This window comes from Podarcis tiliguerta, assembly GCF_965153285.1.
Source record: "Podarcis tiliguerta genome assembly, chromosome: 3".
Classification (NCBI taxonomy): Eukaryota; Metazoa; Chordata; class Lepidosauria; order Squamata; family Lacertidae; genus Podarcis; species Podarcis tiliguerta.
In genome coordinates, this window is record NC_139536.1 from 108,532,723 (window position 1) to 108,551,158 (window position 18,436).

Sequence of the window (18,436 nt, forward strand, 5' to 3'; positions counted from 1 at the left end):
GCATATTCTCTCTCTTTTTAGGGGGTGAGGAGCGACACATGTACCCAGAGGCCTTTCACCTGTGCGGATGCCCAACACCTTGTGTGGCTTTTGCCCTGGTTGCTTGGGACAGTACTAATAATAATATTAATAATAATGATGATTTAATAATAATTTTTATTATTTGTACCCATCTGACTGACTGGGTTGCCCCCAACCATTCTGGGTGGCTTGCAACAGGGGAGGAGGGAGGCGAAACACCCTGGGTGTAGAGGTCGGGGTGATGGGGGAAAGAAGGGGGGCCAAAAGGGGCCGATCTCTCCCCTCCCCCATCTTCCCCAGCTGACACATAACGGGCAGCGGCGAAAGGCGGCTTTCCGAGGATCCCTTTTGCGAATGAAAGAGCAGGAGAGAAAGAAACCTGGCCTGGAAGTGCGAGGCCGGCCGGCCGGCCCGCCCCCTCCTCCTCCTCCCCCCCTCGCTCCCCACTGCGGGGACGGAAGAAAAGGAAGGAGAGAGAGGAGGATGCGCAGGCGAAACCCGAGGCCTACAAAGACCAGCTCCCACCGCGCCGGCGCCTCCCGGTCCTTCTCTTTTCTCTCACTCCCGGTTCCCACCTCGCCCCTCCCCCCCGCCCGCCCGGTTGTGGCGTCGCCTCTCCTCGCGAGGCCTCGCCCGCGTCTCTGGGGCCCTGTGAGAAGGCGGCGGCGGCAGAAAAGGGCTCCGGCGTTCGGTTTCGGCCCCCTCATACTCACCATCAACTCGATGGTCTTGTCCTCGATCACCGACTCCGGCTCCATGGCGGCGGCGGCGGGAATGGCGGCGGCAGCGGCTCCTCCTCGGCGGCGGCTGAGGAGAGAAAAGCCCGTATCGACCCCCCCCCACCTTTTCCTTTTCCCTCAGAGGAGGAGGCCGGCTGCCGATAGATCGACCGACTGACCCGCCGCCGCCTCCTCGGCCGCGCGCCCGGAAGAGGAAGTGACGCAGCAGGCCGACGCGGCGCGCGGGCGGGCGAACGTTAGCAACGGCGGCGACCGTTTCCCCCTCAGCAGCCGCGTCGGAACCGCCGTCGCGACCAAAGGGGGGGGGAGGAGGAGGAGAGGCACTACGGTTCCCGACAGGCTTTGCGCCGGCCGGCGGGAAAAAGAACCACAAGGCCCGGCATGCATAGCGCCGAGGTGGGGAGTGCTTCGCGCTCCTCGCGGCGGAGGGGCTAAAGGGACTACGTTTCCCGGCATGCAAAGCGGTGGCGAGGAGGGTTCCCCCCCAACGGCGGATTATTTTAATTTTTTTTAAAGAAGTCGCTCGAAGGTGCTGCGCCTTTGCTTCTTCCCAGCTGCCCGGGGCGAGGCCCTTTTTGGGGGTCCCGGTTGCTGCCGGCGACGGGGGGGAAAGCAGGCCTAGGCCGCAGGCGCCGGGAACGCAGGCGCAGTGGAGCTGCCTCATGGCGCCTCAGGCCGCTGTTTCCTCACAAAAGGCTCCGTCGTGGGCGCCTTTACCTCAGGCGTGAGGGCGCCGAGGGCCCCACGCTCGTGTATGGCAGCGCTAGAGGGTGGGGGCGGCTATTCCCTTTAATATTATTGTTATTATTGTTTATTACATTGGTATACTGCCCACCTTCCGTAATTTACCGGTTCTCAGTGTAGGTTTATCGGTTCACTTCCTTTATATTCGTCCTCACAGGACTATTTGCAGCATAAGCCTGTGGGGATAGTTATTCTCCCATGAAAATGGGGACATCCTATTCCATAATAATACGAATAATTGCGTTATTTATACCCCACCCATTCCACTGGGTTGCCCCACTCTGGGCAGCTTCCAGCATATATAAAACATAACATATTTTTAATGCTTTATTATGCTTTTTTATATATGTTGTGCTACAGGTATTCTCCCACAAAAATAGGGGTGTCTATTCCATCATAATAATTTTATTACTTATACCCTACCCATCTGACTAGGTTGCCACAACCACTCTGGATAGCTTCCAACACGTATAAAAAACAGAATAAAACATTAAACATTTCTTTAAAAATTCCCTACGCAGGGCTGCCATCAGACATCATCTAATATAGTCCCTTATCTCCTTGACTCAAGCGTCGCAAAACTGCATACCCTCTGATGCAGCAGAAGAATATTTTATTTGCATCGGCCAGTAAAAGGTAAAGGCACCCCTGCCCGTACGGGCCAGTCTTGACAGACTCTAGGGTTGTGCGCCCATCTCACTCAAGAGGCCGGGGGCCAGCGCTGTCTGGAGACACTTCCGGGTCACGTGGCCAGCGTGACATCGCTGCTCTGGCGAGCCAGAGCCACACACGGAAACGCCGTTTACCTTCCCGCTAGTAAGCGGTCCCTATTTATCTACTTGCACCCGGGAGTGCTTTCGAACTGCTAGGTTGGCAGGCGCTGGGACCGAACAACGGGAGCGCACCCCGCCGCGCGGATTCGAACCGCTGACCTTTCGATCGGCAAGCCCTAGGTGCTGAGGCTTTTACCCACAGCTCCACCCGCGTCCCTTGCATCGGCCAGTAGCCATAGCAATAAAATAAAATATAATACTGAAGATAGAGGTAAAAACTATAGGAAATATATTTTGGGCGTTTACATCAATAATAAAATAATAGGTCTTATTCTAATCACCCCCCGTTTGCAGTTTTTCTGTCACCTGATCATCTAGATCTGCTAAAAGATAGGACACAATAGCAATAGTTGAGCAACCCGTCATGGACAATAGTAGAGAGGTAATAACCTCACTCCTCAAATCTATAGAGTGCAAGCCAGAAGCACATGAGCCACTGACTCAATACTGCCATCTCCACATGGATGTAACCGTTTTTCCAGTGGAATTTTTTGAAATCGGCCCTCAAGTACAGCCTCAATCTTCCGAAATGAAAGCACATCTGTATTTTGCAAACAGAATGTCTAAATGACCAGGTGAAAATAATCATGCCATGGACAAAATTTCCTTATTGTGGCCAGATTATTCTGTTGCTCGATATATAGGTAAAGGTACCCCTGCCCGTACAGGCCAGTCTTGACAGACTCTAGGGTTGTGCGCTCATCTCACTCTAGAGGCCGGGAGCCAGCGCTGTCCGCAGACATTTCCGGGTCACGTGGCCAGCGCGACGAAGCTGCTCAGGCAAACCAGCACCAGAGCAGCACACGGAACGCCGTTTACCTTCCCGCTAGAAAGTGGTACCCATTTATCTACTTGCACTTAATTGTGCTTTCGAACTGCTAGGTGGGCAGGAGCTGGGACCAAACGACAGGAGCTCACCCCGCCGTGGGGATTCGAACCGCCGACCATGCGATCGGCAAGTTCTAGGCGCTGAGGTTTTACCCACAGCACCACCCGCTGTCTAATTAAATTATTTGCTTTACCCTCCGATGAAAATATGGATTTCCTAAGGGAAAACGGGATGTTCCAGGTTTAGATCAGAAACTGGGACGGCTTCTGTAAATCCGGAACTGTCCCTGGAAAATAGGGACACTTGGGAGGGTCTGGAAATGGCCCAGGGTGGGTTGCTCCACAGCAAGAGTTGGGCATATGCCATTTGTACATCACCCTCATTAATCAAATTTAAATACCGCTCTTCAGCGGAAGTTCACAGGGCGGTTTACAGCATACAAATCTGAAATGAAAATATCCAATTCATAACACAATGGCAACGTGAAACAACAGCAATTCCAGTCCTGTTTTATAGGCCCCAAAAGAACAGAAGAACTCCAGTGGATCAGGCCACATTCCAGCATCATGTTCTCAGGAGCAGCCAGCCAGAGTCTCTCTGCCTAGCTTACAAAAAATTATTAAAAGAAAAAGACATCACAACTGAAATTGGCACAGCGATCCCTAGGCAGCGTTTTCCTAACCTTGTTCTTGCCTGGAGTCATGCCAGGCAACAAAAAGGAAGTATCTCTGCTAAAACGCTGGTTTTCAACTGGGGGTCCTGATCCAAGATGGGTCGCGACTGGACCACTACCAAATGGTAGAAGATTACCGGTAATAAATGTGTCTCCAAATACCTGTTTGGGTTAAAAGCGACTTCTGGATCTGAAAATATCTGTTCTGAAAAACGGGCTGAAGTGGCAATCGATATAGCTCTGAAAATTATTTTTTAACATTTTTTCAGAGCTGTATCTGCAACGAAGCATAATTTTTGTCAACTCATTATTTTCTCAGATTTCATGAATACCCAGTTTTGCCCAGATTTCTAATGGTGCATTTAGGAGAACTCTGGAATCTGAACCATTCACCAGGTGGCCCAGTGCACTGTAAACACTCAACTTGCGTTGACTTTAGTGTGACAAGAAAAATGCTGCGGAAATCTCCATATTGGGAAGAAGAAGAAAAAGCGGCCTAGCCCTCTCCTGGTGAAGGTGGATTTATCAAAAGAAGAAGGAAGTGAAGTGGACAGTGTTGTCCTCTAACATAGTGTGCAAAAGCAGCCCTATCGCCATCAAATATATGGTAAAAAAAAAAATAAGTAAAGGGTCTCAATATTTGTGCTAAACGTCAGGTCCAGGGTCTGAAAAGTTTGAAGGTGACTGGCATGAGTCATACTTCTTAAGGTCTTTGGCAGGAGGAACTTCAGAGATGCCACACCAAAAAGGTCTTCCCTTCGCACTATAAAGGAGCAAGGGGAGGAGTCTCACAAATTAAGTAGTCTTATGTTACCTGGTCCAATTATGATACACATACGCACTTGAAATGAATCAAGAAAAGAGTATTGTCATCTACTACCATACAGGAAACCTGTCCTTCACTTGTGCTTCTGCGTTAATAATATCAAGCTTTGTTGTTGCTGTTTAGTCGTGTCCAACTCTTCATGACCCCATGGACCAGAGCACTCCAGGCACTCTTGTCTTCCACTGAATATCAAACTCTAGACTACTAAAATGTTGGTCCACAAGCCATTCTAGGACATGTGAGGGCCACATCTCAGTTGCAAGTTTTTCTCAAAACAGTCACTGAAACTAAAACTACCATGTCTGACTCATCCTTAGTTTGCAAAAACAACAGAACCACCTTATAGGGAGGCAGTTCCCAGCATCATTGCTCCATAACAAAGCTAGAATTTAAAACTGGGTAGCCACGTTTCCCATATCCACTTCTCCCATCACCCTTCCTGTATCCTAAGATCTGATGGAAGGCATTTGTTTGTCTCTGCACAAACTCTGGCCCAGTTTGCATGTCGCTCTGTGCCAACCCATGTATCCCAAAGAGGCAATTGAGGTTCCTTTGCTCCTCCCCAGATCATTTTGCTGCTGCGCAGTACTGAGCTAAGCTATGGTTTGGCTTGGTGTGTCATTCAAACCCAGGCTCATGCTTAGCTCTCCTAGACAACTCCCAGACTGTAAACCGGGTCAGCAACCTAAGGCCCATGGGCCACAAGCGGCCGATGGGGGTTGTTTAACCGGCCCATGGACACACACACACCCCGCCCGCTCAGTAGGCTCCCGTGCGCCGCACTAAACCGGCATGGAGCAGAGCAGGGACCACCTTCAATGATGCTAGCCAGCTTCCCATTGGCTGCAGGAAGCTCCAGAAATAGTGTTTGCATATGCGTGCGTGTGTGCACGCGCACTCCGGCCCACTGCGGCGTCTGCAGGACCGTGAACCTGCCCAAGCCACAAAAACTTTGCCGACCCCTGCCAGTGTAAGCCATAGGACAAGCCTTGGTTACAGCTTGCGATTTGTGCGGAGAGAGCTAAACCATGAGCCCACATTCAGATGACACTCAAGCAAAACTATGTCTTGGTTCAGTACAGAACAGAAGCAGAATGAGCTGGGAAGAGCAAAGCAGCCTACCAGTGCTATTTTTCTAGAAAAACCAAACCCACCGTGAACACCTCCATTTTTCTCTTAGAATGGCAATGGCGCACACTTGAGAGGTGCCGGAACTGTGTTCCGCTGAGTTCCAGCTGAACAAAAGCCCCGCTCCTAACTTTTAGGCCCTGTTCACATGATTCTTTTCCTTTTTTTAAAAAAAAATGATTTTTTATTAAATTTTGCACAAATATCTCCAATCAAACAATTTCCCAAATAACATATTTTCAACTTTTGGACTTCCCTCAGCTTCTCTGACAATCATCCGTATTTAAATTTTTGTCTACGCGTTCCTCAAATTTAGTATCGCCTTTTTAAAAATACCTTTATAGCCTTTATAGCCTTAGTTTCAAATCTGGCAGGGCAAAGCCTCTTTCTCTTGCATGTTAGTAACTTATATTGAATTCTCGGCTTTTTGCCCTGCCAGATATATCTTGAAATCACTCTTTGCCACTCTCTGAAAATCATTGTCCCTTTAAGTATTGGAATCATCTGAAATAGGAATAACATCTTTGGGAGTACACACATCTTAATCGTTGAAATTCTACCCCAAAAGGATAGTTTCAGTCTTCCCCACACCTCCAAATCTTTCTTAATTCCATTCCACACAGGTATATAATTATTCAGAAACATATCAATATTTTTTGGAGTTAGCCATATTCCCAGATATTTTACTTTTTTCGCAACTTCAATACCAGTTTGTTGTTGCAATACTTCTGTCAAAGTTTGGTCCATATTTTTTACTATAACTTTAGTTTTTTCATATTTAATATAAATCCTGCCACTTTACCAAATTGTTCAATTTCTTCTAACACTTCAGTTGCACTCTTCATCGGATCTTCCATCATTATTACCAAATCATCAGCAAAGGCTTTAACTTTATATTCATTTTGACCCACTGTCACCCCTTTTATTATTTTGTTTTTCCTAATTGAATTAAAAAAGACCTCCAGAACCATTATAAACAGCAATGGCGAAAGTGGACATCCCTGTCTTGTACCTTTCGATATTTTCACCTCTTCCGTAATTACATTATTCACAATCAATTTTGCTCTTTGTTCTGTATAAATTGCCTTTATTCCATTGAAGAAATCATTCCCCATCTCCATATGTTCTAAATTTTTTAACATAAAGTCCCATGATATATTATCAAAAGCCTTTTCGGCATCCACGAACATCAAAATTGCTTGTTTCTCATTCCTGGCTGTCAGATATTCCAAGATATTAATTATATTCCTAACATTGTCTTTCATCTGTCTGCCTGGAAGGAAGCCTCCTTGATCTTCATGAATAATTTCTTGTAGTAGCTTTTTCAGTCTTTTCTCCATTATTCCTGCAAAGATTTTATAATCTGTATTCAACAATGAAATCGGCCTGTAATTCTTTACTTGTGTTAAATCCGCATCCTGCTTTGGGATAAAAGTTATGAAAGCTTCTTTCCAAGTCTCAGGTATCTCCCTTTCTTTCAAAATATTATTCATTACTTCTTTCAATGGTACCGTCAAGGTTTGTCTCAACTCTTTGTAATAACTTGCTGTAAATCCATCTGGTCCTGGGGCCTTCCCTTTTTTCAACTCTTTTATAATCTCTTTTATCTCCTCGTTATCAATTGGGGTGTTCAGTCTGTCTTTCTTTTCTGTCGGGATCTTTTCCACCTCTTTTTCTTTTAAATATCTCTCTACTTTCCTCATATTATTCTTTTCTTTGCTTTTGTACAATTGTCTGTAAAAGTCCAGGAATCCTTTTCTAATACCTTTCGGATTGTTTATCTCTTCTCCTTCCACCATAATTTTGTTGATTGTACTTTGTTCTTTTATTTTCTTGATTTGCCAAGCAAGCCATTTACCAGATTTATTAGGAAATTCAAAATTTCTTTGTCTTAACTTTTTGATATTCCACTCCACTTCTTTATTTATTATCATGGCAAATTGTGTTTGCAAGACCTTAATACTTTGTTTGATTTTTGAATTGTTTGTTTTTTTAATTAATTTTTGCTCATTGTCCATTATTTGTTTTAAAATCTCTTTCTTTTCTTTCTCTCTATTCTTCTTTTTGATTGAATTCTGTTGTATGAAAAACCCTCTTATCACCGCCTTGCTTGCATCCCAAACTATACTCATCTTCATACCTTTATTACAGTTATCCACAAAGTATGGATATATGTCTTCTTCTTCCCCGTTAACTCTGTCATGCAAAGAAAAGAACAATGGAGTTGGAAGCTTCACTTCCGTTGCGCATAACTTTTTAAAAGTGAAACCAAAATACTTTCAATCTTCTCCTTTCGTCTCACCGTTACAAAGAGAACTTAAAGTAACGATATCTTAGTCCCTTTGCCCCCCCTTCTAACTTTTTCCCTCTTTAAATTACTTTGTATCTTCTTGGATAGTTAGAAAGTTAGAAGGGAGAGAGAAACTTTAGCCGCTAGCGACACTCGCTCTTTATCCAGCTTTGCTTGTATCGCTGCGTCTGAGCTGATTCCAGATGACAGCTGAGCTCTTTTGACTTCCTTTTCCCCCCGAATCCTTCCTTTGATACAAATCAGCTTCTTTTAGATTCTTTAGGATCGAATTTCTTTCTTTTGAGAATCCAGTGCTTACCCTGCAAGCTCCGGGCTTCGTTTTCCGGAGATAGCTATGGCTTCCCCTCACCCCGCGTATCCCCCCGCTGTACTCTTCGCTCCCTAACGGGAGTTACCTTACGGCCGGGAGGTCCGCGTTTTCGGCTCTGCGGGAACCAGTGTATCTGGACACCCTCCAGGTACTTTTCAGGGGACCACGGCACCCTGTGGAACCCCTATTTTTCTCCGAAAAACACGGGATTCTCCGCTAGGAAAAATCCCCACTTGCGGCGAGATCGCGCTAAACCGGAAGTGATTCTTTTCCAGACACTGTGATTAATATGGTTATAGCTTGTTCATCGTTTATATATAGAATATTTGTGTTTCAGGGCATCTGCACACAATAAGGAGAAAATTGCATTATGGATGGAGTTCGTTGCTATTATAAGACAGAATCACATGACTGAGTAAAGTCATTTCTCCCTTCAGTTTCAAAAGAATGTGCTTTTTCCAAAGGAGAAAGCAACACCCCATCGAGGCAACAAAGAGTAACAGTAAGTTTGCTTTTAAAAAAGAACCTTTTTCCATACTTACTCTGGCAATTGAAATTACTATGGACCGTTTTGGGTCCATCTTCAATGACTATTTCAAATTATCCACCTGTTTTTAAACTTTACATTTAATCTAAACTAAAACATGTTTAGATATCCACTGCTATTCTTAGTTGCACTAAATCCCTAAAATGTTACATTAATTTTTGTTCCCTGACATGATGAATGGCTGAACTACCCGCAATTTGCCATTATAAGCCTACAATTGATCCTGTGCACACTTAGGTTGGAGTAAATGCCACTTAATTCAATATAGCCTGCTTCTGAGAAGACATGCATAGGATGGCGCTATCGAAAGAGGAGATTAAGTTCCACGTCATAAAAATATTTCATGTTATGAAGGAATTCTAGTTGTACTCTGTGGAATATTATTGTCTACAGAATATTATTCTACAGTTGTAGTATATTATTGTCTAATATACCCTGAGCATCACAGCTTCTGCGATCTGATGTATCTGGTTCAGAACAGGGGGAGGGGAGCGCTTTCTATAGAAAAAAAATGTAGGTTAGAATTTAATTAACATCCTTTTATGATTTTTGCCAAGTATAAATGGTTCTTCCTGGTTATTACAATGACTCCTTTGCCCAAATCAATGGCCCATCAAATTCGGAGCCCTTCCTTTGTGTAAGTCTTGGTAGCTAAACCTGCCACCCAGAGTGTTCCTGCTTATTTCTTTGTTAGAGATGTAATCCTATTACCTATGAAGTTCCTGCAGGAAATTACTTCCAGAGGCGTAGCCATGTTAGTCTGTTATAGCAGAAAGAAAAGAGAGTCTTGTGCTACCTTAAAGACTAAAAAATTATTATGGTGCCATAAGCTTTCATGGACCAGAGACCCCTTCAGATGCGCCAGACAATAGCTTATGCCACAATAAATTCATTAGTCTTTAAGGTGTCACAAGGCTCTTCATTGTTCAAGAAATTACTTTACATCTTAGACGATCAAGTAACACTGGGGCTCCCTGAGAACTGAGGTCTGGAGTTAGCTAAAAATTATGTCACCCCTCCCTTATTTAATCTTTTTCTTTCTTTCAAGTTTGTCCCATGACTTTGGGCTTTGATCGGTTTTGTTTTCTGTTTTTTAATTTGCTTTGGACTAGTCTATAATGTCTCTGATCCCAGGTGTCCATTTTGTAGGTCAGAGAGTCTGTCTGGGGAGAGCTAATTCTTACTAAATTGTTTGATTTAAATTCTTTTACGAAAGCAACTCAAGGTCTCTGCAGCTTGCCTCTGCACTGACTGCCAGCAGCGCCCAGGCAAAGTTTTGCTTTGTTTTGTATGCTTTTCTGTTTTCTCAGGGTCTGAATTCTGCACCGATAATCAATTTGTTTAAAAGAGATTCCACTGGTGGTTATAACTTTAGCAACGTTAACGTTTACGTTCAGTGATGTTCCATCTGTCAGTATGTTTAAAATATTGTGCGGATAATAATAACTGCTGTGAATTTACAAGGCACACTCATCCATCCTATATATCTGGTCTCCATGCTTGGCCAAGGTTTGAATGAAAATGGGGGTTTTCAGCACTGAGCTTGTGGGCAGGGTTGCCAACCAACTCTTCAACATCTCCATTGTAGAGTAGAGAGACCACTTGCCAGTCTCTCAATATGATTGTTGGTGACCTCTTCTGAGCTACCCTCTCCCACAGAGTTGGTAAAGGAATGGGATTCCCCAGGAGAAATTAGACCAGTGGTTTTAAATAGCCCTAGCATAAGGATAAGGAACCCGTGACCATTAGGTCCAGTCGTGACCGACTCTGGGGTTGCGGTGCTCATCTCGCTTTATTGGCCGAGGGAGCCGGTATACAGCTTCCGGGTCATGTGGGCAGCATGACTAAGCCGCTTCTGGCGAACCAGAGCAGTGCACGGAATCGCCGATTACCTTTCTGCCAGAGCGGTACCTATTTATCTACTTGCACTTTGACGTGCTTTCAAATTGCTAGGTTGGCAGAAGCAGGGACTGAGCAACGGGAGCTCACCCCGTCATGGGGATTCGAACCGCTGACCTGATCGGCAAGTCCTAGGCTCTGTGGTTTAACCCACAGCGCCACCCGCATCCCTAATTATAATAATAATTGACATTTATATACCACCCTTATCTTCCAAAGGGACACGGGTGGCGCTGTGGGTAAAAGCCTCAGTGCCTAGGGCTTGCCGATCGAAGGGTCGGCGGTTCGAATCCCCGCGGCGGGGTGCGCTCCCATTGTTCGGTCCCAGCGCCTGCCAACCTAGCAGTTCGAAAGCACTCCCGGGTGCAAGTAGATAAATAGGGACCGCTTACTAGCGGGAAGGTAAACGGCGTTTCCGTGTGTGGCTCTGGCTCGCCAGAGCAGCGATGTCACGCTGGCCACGTGACCCGGAAGTGTCTCCGGACAGCGCTGGCCCCAGGCCTCTTGAGTGAGATGGGCGCCAAACCCTAGAGTTTGTCAAGACTGGCCCGAAAGGGCAGGGGTACCTTTACCTTTACCTTTACCTTATCTTCCAAGGAGCTGAAGTGCTGCACATGGTTCTTCCCCATTTTCATCCTCACAACAACTCTGTGAGGTAGGTTAGGCTAAGTGACTGGCCCAAAGTTACTCCCAGTGGACTTCATGGCTGAGTGGGGATTTGAACTTTGCGCTCCCAGGTCCTAGTCCAACATTCTCACCATTACGTCACAATGGCTTGTGATCATAACATACTAGTGAAACATGTTAGGGAAAGCAACATACAATACATGCTTCATGAATTGGTTTGCAAAAGGCAAAACTGCAGACAAAAACGTGTATATTAGTAGGAATTCACACTAAGAGGTTTATGAGGGTGTTTCAAAAAAAATAAATCACAAAGGATTATGGAGAACTGACTTTGGCTGGAAAAATGAGAACCTTGGAGAAACTGAAAACGACAGATTCTCTCCTCCCTATGCTCCAGAGCCCAGCAGCTTAAGTGGGACAGTCCATTCTAACACCTCATTTTGCTAATGAAAGCCCATGTCAAGGGCACCAGAAACTTGCTTCCCCTGGTGCTGGGAGTTTTGTAGAGATCTTTTCATCTTGGTTAAGGATCGATGGAATACTCCCGGATGAAAGAGGAAAGGATCCATTGAGCAAAGCACACTCACCAGGAAATTCTGACACACAGATTGACAGCAGGGTTGTGGCAGGCGGGCCCCATCTGATCTCAAAAGCTGCAAAGTGCATTGTTAGCAGAGACTTGTTTTCCTAAACGCCCGTCAGCTAACATAGCTGTCGGCTCCTGCTCCCAGCCAGCTAGTCATGATCCTTTATCCGTTCCATCAGTGTGATGTAGGCTGACAGCTTGAACTTGCTCTCCGATAGGCCCTGACAGCGAGAGAAGCTGTTGGATGGATTGGTGCATTCATAAGCATAGGGAGAGAAGCCGATGGCAATTCAAAGTTCAGGTGCTACGATGAACGGCCAAGGTCACTCGGGAGGAAATGTGATGCCGTCGACATAGCAAGTGCTGATCGCCTCAAGAATTGCCAGAGATCGCTGGCAGATATTGCTCTGAGCTAGCACCCGGGGACAGACACTTGCAAAGCACTTCTTTTAAATGCAGCGGCTAGACTGGTGACTGGGAGCGGCTGCTGGGACCACATAACACCGATTCTGAGAGATCTGCATTGGCTCCCAGTACGTATCTGAGCACAACTCAAAGTGTTGGTGCTGACCCTAAATGGCCTCGGTCCAGTACACCTGAAGAAGCATCTCCACCCCCATCATCCAGCCCAGACACTGGGGTCCAGCGCCGAGGGCCTTTTGGCTGTTCCCTCATTGCGAGAAGTGAGGTTACCAGGAACCAGACAGAGGGCCTTCTTGGTAGTGGCGCCCGCCCTGTGGAACACCCTCCCTTCAGATGTGAAGGAAATAAGCAGCTATCCTATCTTTAAAAGATATCTGAAGGCAGCCCTGTTTAGGGAAGTTTTTAATATTTAATGCTGTATTGTTTTTAAAACTCGATTGGGAGCCGCCCAGAGTGGCTGGGGAAACTCAGCCAGATGGGCGGGGTATAAATAAATTATTATTATTATTACTGGCAGAATCCGAGACCAGGGAGAAGAGTCGGTGGAAGAAGATTGGAAAAAATTCAAAGTATATTTACAGAAACACTGCAAAATTAATGAATGTTAGAAGAATGCTGGAAAGAAGTTATATCGTTTTAGCAGAAATGTTATAAAGAATTAAGCAAAAATTAATTGTTAATGGGCCAAAGTGGAAAATTTAAAGTTAGATTGTGTTAAGATAAACTATAGAACAAAAAATTGAGAAAGATGGAAAGGATTTGCTGAAATAGCTAATTGAACTAGAATACAAAAAAGGGAGGTGTGAGGAGGTCGATGAAACAAGTAAATGAAAGGTAAAGATATGGAAATATTGGATGTGTTTTTAAATGTTTTTGTTTTTCTTGTTTTGATGTATTGTTTTTTTCCGTTTTTTGTTTTTGATGTATTGTTTGTTAATTTTTTTGTCTTTTCCCCCCTTTTTTCTGTAACTGTTAAACTTTTAATAAATATTATTTTTTTAAAAAATAAATTATTATTATTATTATTATTATTATTATTACCAGTATTAAAGTAGTTTTTAGTCACCGCTAAAGGATGAGGATCATGGGCCAACCTTAGGGCAAGTCGCTATCAGTCTGGTCTGCCTCACAGAGTTGTTGCAAGGATAAGATGGGAGAAGAATGATGGATCCACCATCTGAGGGCAGCCAGTTGGCTTTAGGGCACAAACATGACACACTCACAGCTCTCTCACAACCATTTCCTGTCCCCTCAGTATCACCTGCTTCCCGTCTCTACCTAATAGTCGCCTAGTCTGACCCCAAACTATTCAGGCACTATTTATCCATATCTGGGTAATGAGAAAGAAATGTAAAACCAAGCAAATATTCTGAAATTTGTCTCAATTTGACCCTTTCAGCCTTCTTTTCAGTAAGTAAACCAGATGAATCAAAACACATCTTGCTCTTTCCTCTGGGAAATTTGTCTACGATCTCAGAGCTACTTTGTGTCCTAAAAAACAACCACAGGCTTAGTTGTCAACTTCAGTCTCTTCTATTTTGTGTCATCTATTTTGCCTGAGGAATGGGTCGACTTCAGACAACAACCACACATTTCAGCAGCTAAGTTTGGTACAAAAGCAAGCATCATATAAACCTTCAGAAAACCAGCTGTGCAGTCCTTTGCATATCAACTCACTGAACTCAACAGTCCCAGATATGTGGACAATAGGATGGTAGCCCAATTTCCTGATTTTGAACCTAAAACAACAGTGGTGGTGATTTTTTTAAGCTTGCATGCGAACTTTGTGTATCAATCAGCTACAGCCTCTGAAAACTAGAATGCAACGCAGCAATCACCGCTCAAAAACCTCGAAGCTCTTTCCTAGAAAAGTCTGAACATACAGCCGCACAATTGTGGACGATAACCCCACCAGAATTATGGTACACCAGATTTAAGGCCTCCAACCAACCCAATTATACCTTCTAGCAGACTTACTGTATTTTTACCTCCATAAGATGCAATGGCGCAGAAACATGGTTACAAAGCACGGATCCACATGGATTCTCAGGATTTTTGCATTGGGCTACCCCAAACTCACCGTCAAATCACATGTCTGTGGCCCCAGCATGAACCACAAAAATCATACATCCACTGTTTCATTCAGAATACAGTGGTACCTCAGGTTAAGAACAGTTTCAGGTTAAGAACGGACCTCTGGAACGAATTGAGTACATAACCAATGTACTTAATTCGTTCCAGAGGTCCGTTCTTAACCTGAAACTGTTCTTAACCTGAGACACCACTTTAGCTAATGGGGCCTCCTGCTGCCACTGCGCAATTTCTGTTCTCATCCTGAAGCAAAGTTCTTAACCCGAGGTACTATTTCTGGGTTAACGGAGTCTGTAACCTGAAGCGTATGTAACCTGAAGCATGTGTAACCCAAGGTACCACTGTATTTCCCCCCTTGTTTTCCTCTAAAAACTAGGTGCGTCTTATAGTCAGGTGCATCTTATGGAGTGAAAAATATGGTAGCTTTAAAGAAGTTATTGATTGTTGTATCAGATCTTGGGGAAACTATTTCTTACATGGCTCCTTATTTTGGATTCAGTGGCTAGTGTCAGAAACCGAGGGCAAACCATGCCTTTCTGAAAACTGATTCAAACACCATCCAAGCCCAACCCGCCGAGTCTTTACCCCAGAAAGACATACCCAGCCTTAGCGCAGCAACCCGGCCCCTTCCTTCAGAAAGCGCTCAGAACCACTGAGCAAGAGGATAGGTTGCCTTCCGTCATAAACCCTCCACTATGACATCACCAGACTTGGAGGGGAAGAATGGGGTCAGATGCGAGTTTTTGCTTTCAAGTTTTTGCTTTGAAATGTCTTGGTCTGCTTCCCTTTGGACCACATCAGTGAGGCTGAGGGCAGTCTTATCGTCTGGGCAGGCCAGGACCTCCATACACACTGCCCAGGCTTGCACCCTGGGGAAGTCACTTTGGTGCTGCTAAGGCAGCAGTTTGACTTCACCCCCAGAGGCGGATGCCACTGTCTTTCAAGACAGATGGATGCCAACAACATGCATGCAGGAACGCTCTTTTTTCCATGGGGAAAAACCAGCCTAATGTGGGGAGAGCTGCATTCTTCCTTTGGTGTACAGACATACACCTGCACCAAACAGCCATCCATTTACTCTTTCGCAACTTGCAGCTAGCAAAACTGGTGGCCTGGACCCAGCCTAGGAGTGACAATATTCACCACATGCAAAATAAACAGGTTGTTATCAGAAATGATTTTCTGATTTTTTTTAAATCAGCTTTGAAAGGCCAAAGATTTGGCTCCCTTCCCATTCCACCTGAAATTTCTGTTCTGTGAAATTCAAAAGGTTGCATGCTCTTCCAATCAGCCTAAACCAGGGGTGCCCAAACTTTTTTCAAAGAGGGCCAGATTTGATGAAGTCAACATGCATGAGGGCTAACCAAAGTTGCTGAGCTTTTTTTAGGATTGAAATTGAGCTTTTTAAAAAGGATTTAAGCCCAGAGCTGTTGAGCTTTTTAAAGGATTTTAACCCAGGACATATACCGCCACAGAGGCTGGATTAGATCGACCAGTGGGCTGGATTAGGCCCCCAAAACGGACTTTGGACATGCCTGGCCTAAACTGAGGTAAAGGTAAAGGTACCCCTGCCCGTACGGGCCAGTCTTGACAGACTCTAGGGTTGTGCGCCCATCTCACTCAAAGAGGCCGGGGGCCAGCACTGTCCGAAGACACTTCCGGGTCACGTGGCCAGCATGACATCGCTGCTCTGGCGAGCCAGAGCCGCACACGGAAACGCCGTTTACCTTCCCGCTAGTAAGCGGTCCCTATTTATCTACTTGCACCCGAGAGTGCTTTCGAACTGCTAGGTTGGCAGGCGCTGGGACCGAACAACGGGAGCGCACCCCACCACGGGGATTCGAACCGCCGACCTTTCGATCGGCAAGTCCTAGGTGCTGAGGCTTTAACCCACAGCGCCACCCGCGTCCCTGGCCTAAACTGAAGGTGATGACAAAGGCAGAAGGAAAAAGAGCAACCTTATTTCAGCCCAATTACATGAATGGAGGACACCGACTGCAGAATAACATGGCGGAGGTGTTCAGTCTTCCAGAAATGACTTGTTAAAAAGTGCCCTTGCTGCAAGAGGCTGCTCATCATGATGGCTGTTATAACCTCAGATTTGGTTGCTCTTCTGTTCACGGAAAGGGAGGCGCTTTCTGCCAACATCCCCTTCCATATCCTAGCCCAGATCATTCCTGAATCCCTGTCAGATCAGTTTGGGGAGAGGAAAGATGCTACACAGCAATGCAATGGGGGACACAGGTACGATAAGATCCCAACCAAAACTTTTGTATTATCCTGTACTATGCGGCTTGGATTTCCCTCATCTCCTTGTGCCACCTAGTGGTTTGGTGAAGTTTGAGCTTGCACATCATTTAGGGCTTCTGACTTTGCAAAGTCGTAGAGCAGGGGTCAGCAAACTTTTTCAGCAGGGGGCCAGTCCACTGTCCCTCAGACCTTGTGGGGGGCCGGACTATTATTTTGAGGGGGAAATGAACCAATTCCTATGCCCCACAAATAACCCAGAGATGCATATCAAATAAAAGGACACATTCTACTCATATAAAAACATTGTGATTGCCAGACCGGATTTAGAAGGCAATTGGGCCAGATCCGGCCCCCGGGCCTTAGTTTGCCTACCCATGTCGTAGAGTCATAGAATTGTAAGAGTCCCTGAGGAACATCTAATCCAAACCCCTTGCAATGCAGGTATATACAGCTGTTGGGGACCAATCCTGCAACTTTGGCGTTATCAGCACCATGCTCTAACCAACTGAGCTATCCAGGGACTTGATTCCAACTGGCCTTTGATCTTACTCGGCTTCCTCTGCCAGTAAACAGCTATTCATAGCTCAAGGAGGGCTCTTCTATATCAGGGGTAGCTACTCTGTGGCTCGTCGGCACCCCAACACGCATTGCCAGTGGCAATATCTGAAGATCAGCCATCCCCGTTTTATATTGAGACTTCTTTGCTGGGTGCTTGGTGGAGTTCATTGCACTTTAGGCCAAGAAACACAAGATCCTGAGGGACTTGGGACTACAGTGGTACCTTGGGTTAAGAACTTAATTCGTTCTGGAGGCCCGTTCTTAACCTGAAACTGTTCTTAACCTGAAGCACCACTTTAGCTAATGGGGCCTCCTGCCTCCGCCACTCGATTTCTGTTCACATCCTGAAGCAAAGATCTTAACCCAAGGTACTATTTCTGGGTTAGCGGAGTCTGTAACCTGAAGCATCTGTAACCTGAGGTACCACTGTACTTATATGATCAGTCAGGGTCCACTAGCAATTACTGCTTGTCAAGTGTGCCTGGTAGGGACCTTACAGCCATAGAAAAATGTCAAGCCAGATTGTGTTTGTGTCTCAAGCTAAATTATGTCTTAATTCTCATGCTGCTGGACGAATACTGCGGCAATTCTGTACCAAACGGCTATCAAGCAGGGCATCCGAGAGGAATGTGTCAACATGACCTAGAAAACAGAACAGTACTGAGTAAAAGAGCTAGTGCGAAGCATTGCAGTGACAGCTACAGACACATCTGAGACGAATGCCAAAAGGAGTTGTTGTGTGCCAGCCAATTGCTGGCAAATCTTGGAAGTTGCTTATGGCACCTTAAAGGCTAACAAATGTATAGCTTTTCTGGGTCAGAGCCCATTTTGGCATCGACGTATTCTGAGGCAGTAGTTTGGTTTGGAAGACCAACCAGCCAATATATGTTTAAAATCTAGCTTTTGGTGGTGTCCACTTGGGTAGCAACAATATGCTGGTGTGTTAAAGCAGTGTTTCCCAAACTTGGGCATATAGCTGTTTTTGGAGTACAACTCCCATCATCCCTAGCTAGCAGGACCAGTGGTCAGGGATGATGGGA

At 45.5% G+C, this 18,436-nt stretch overlaps 1 protein-coding gene and 1 long non-coding RNA gene across 6 annotated transcripts in view; one reads left to right on the forward strand and one right to left on the reverse strand.

Moving 5' to 3' along the window:
* Positions 1-12,325, reverse strand: part of FBXW11 (F-box and WD repeat domain containing 11) — a 98,090-nt gene extending 85,765 nt beyond the window's left edge. The window contains exon 1 of one of the 5 annotated variants that reach the window (XM_083431982.1): positions 12,076-12,325. Coding sequence is in view for 2 of the 5 variants with exons in the window: in XM_083431978.1 (XP_083288104.1) it covers positions 735-779 (45 nt within the window). In the remaining 3 variants the exon portion in view is untranslated. Of the gene's footprint in view, positions 1-734; positions 1,076-12,075 lie in introns of those variants that run through there. The other 4 variants (XM_083431981.1, XM_083431978.1, XM_083431980.1 and 1 more) reach the window with 4 other exon arrangements.
* Positions 1,433-9,443, forward strand: LOC310673559. The gene is made up of 3 exons (XR_014509104.1): positions 1,433-1,531; positions 3,684-4,447; positions 8,753-9,443. It is a non-coding gene; the product is annotated as an uncharacterized lncRNA (long non-coding RNA).
* Positions 12,326-18,436: the final 6,111 nt, after the last annotated feature.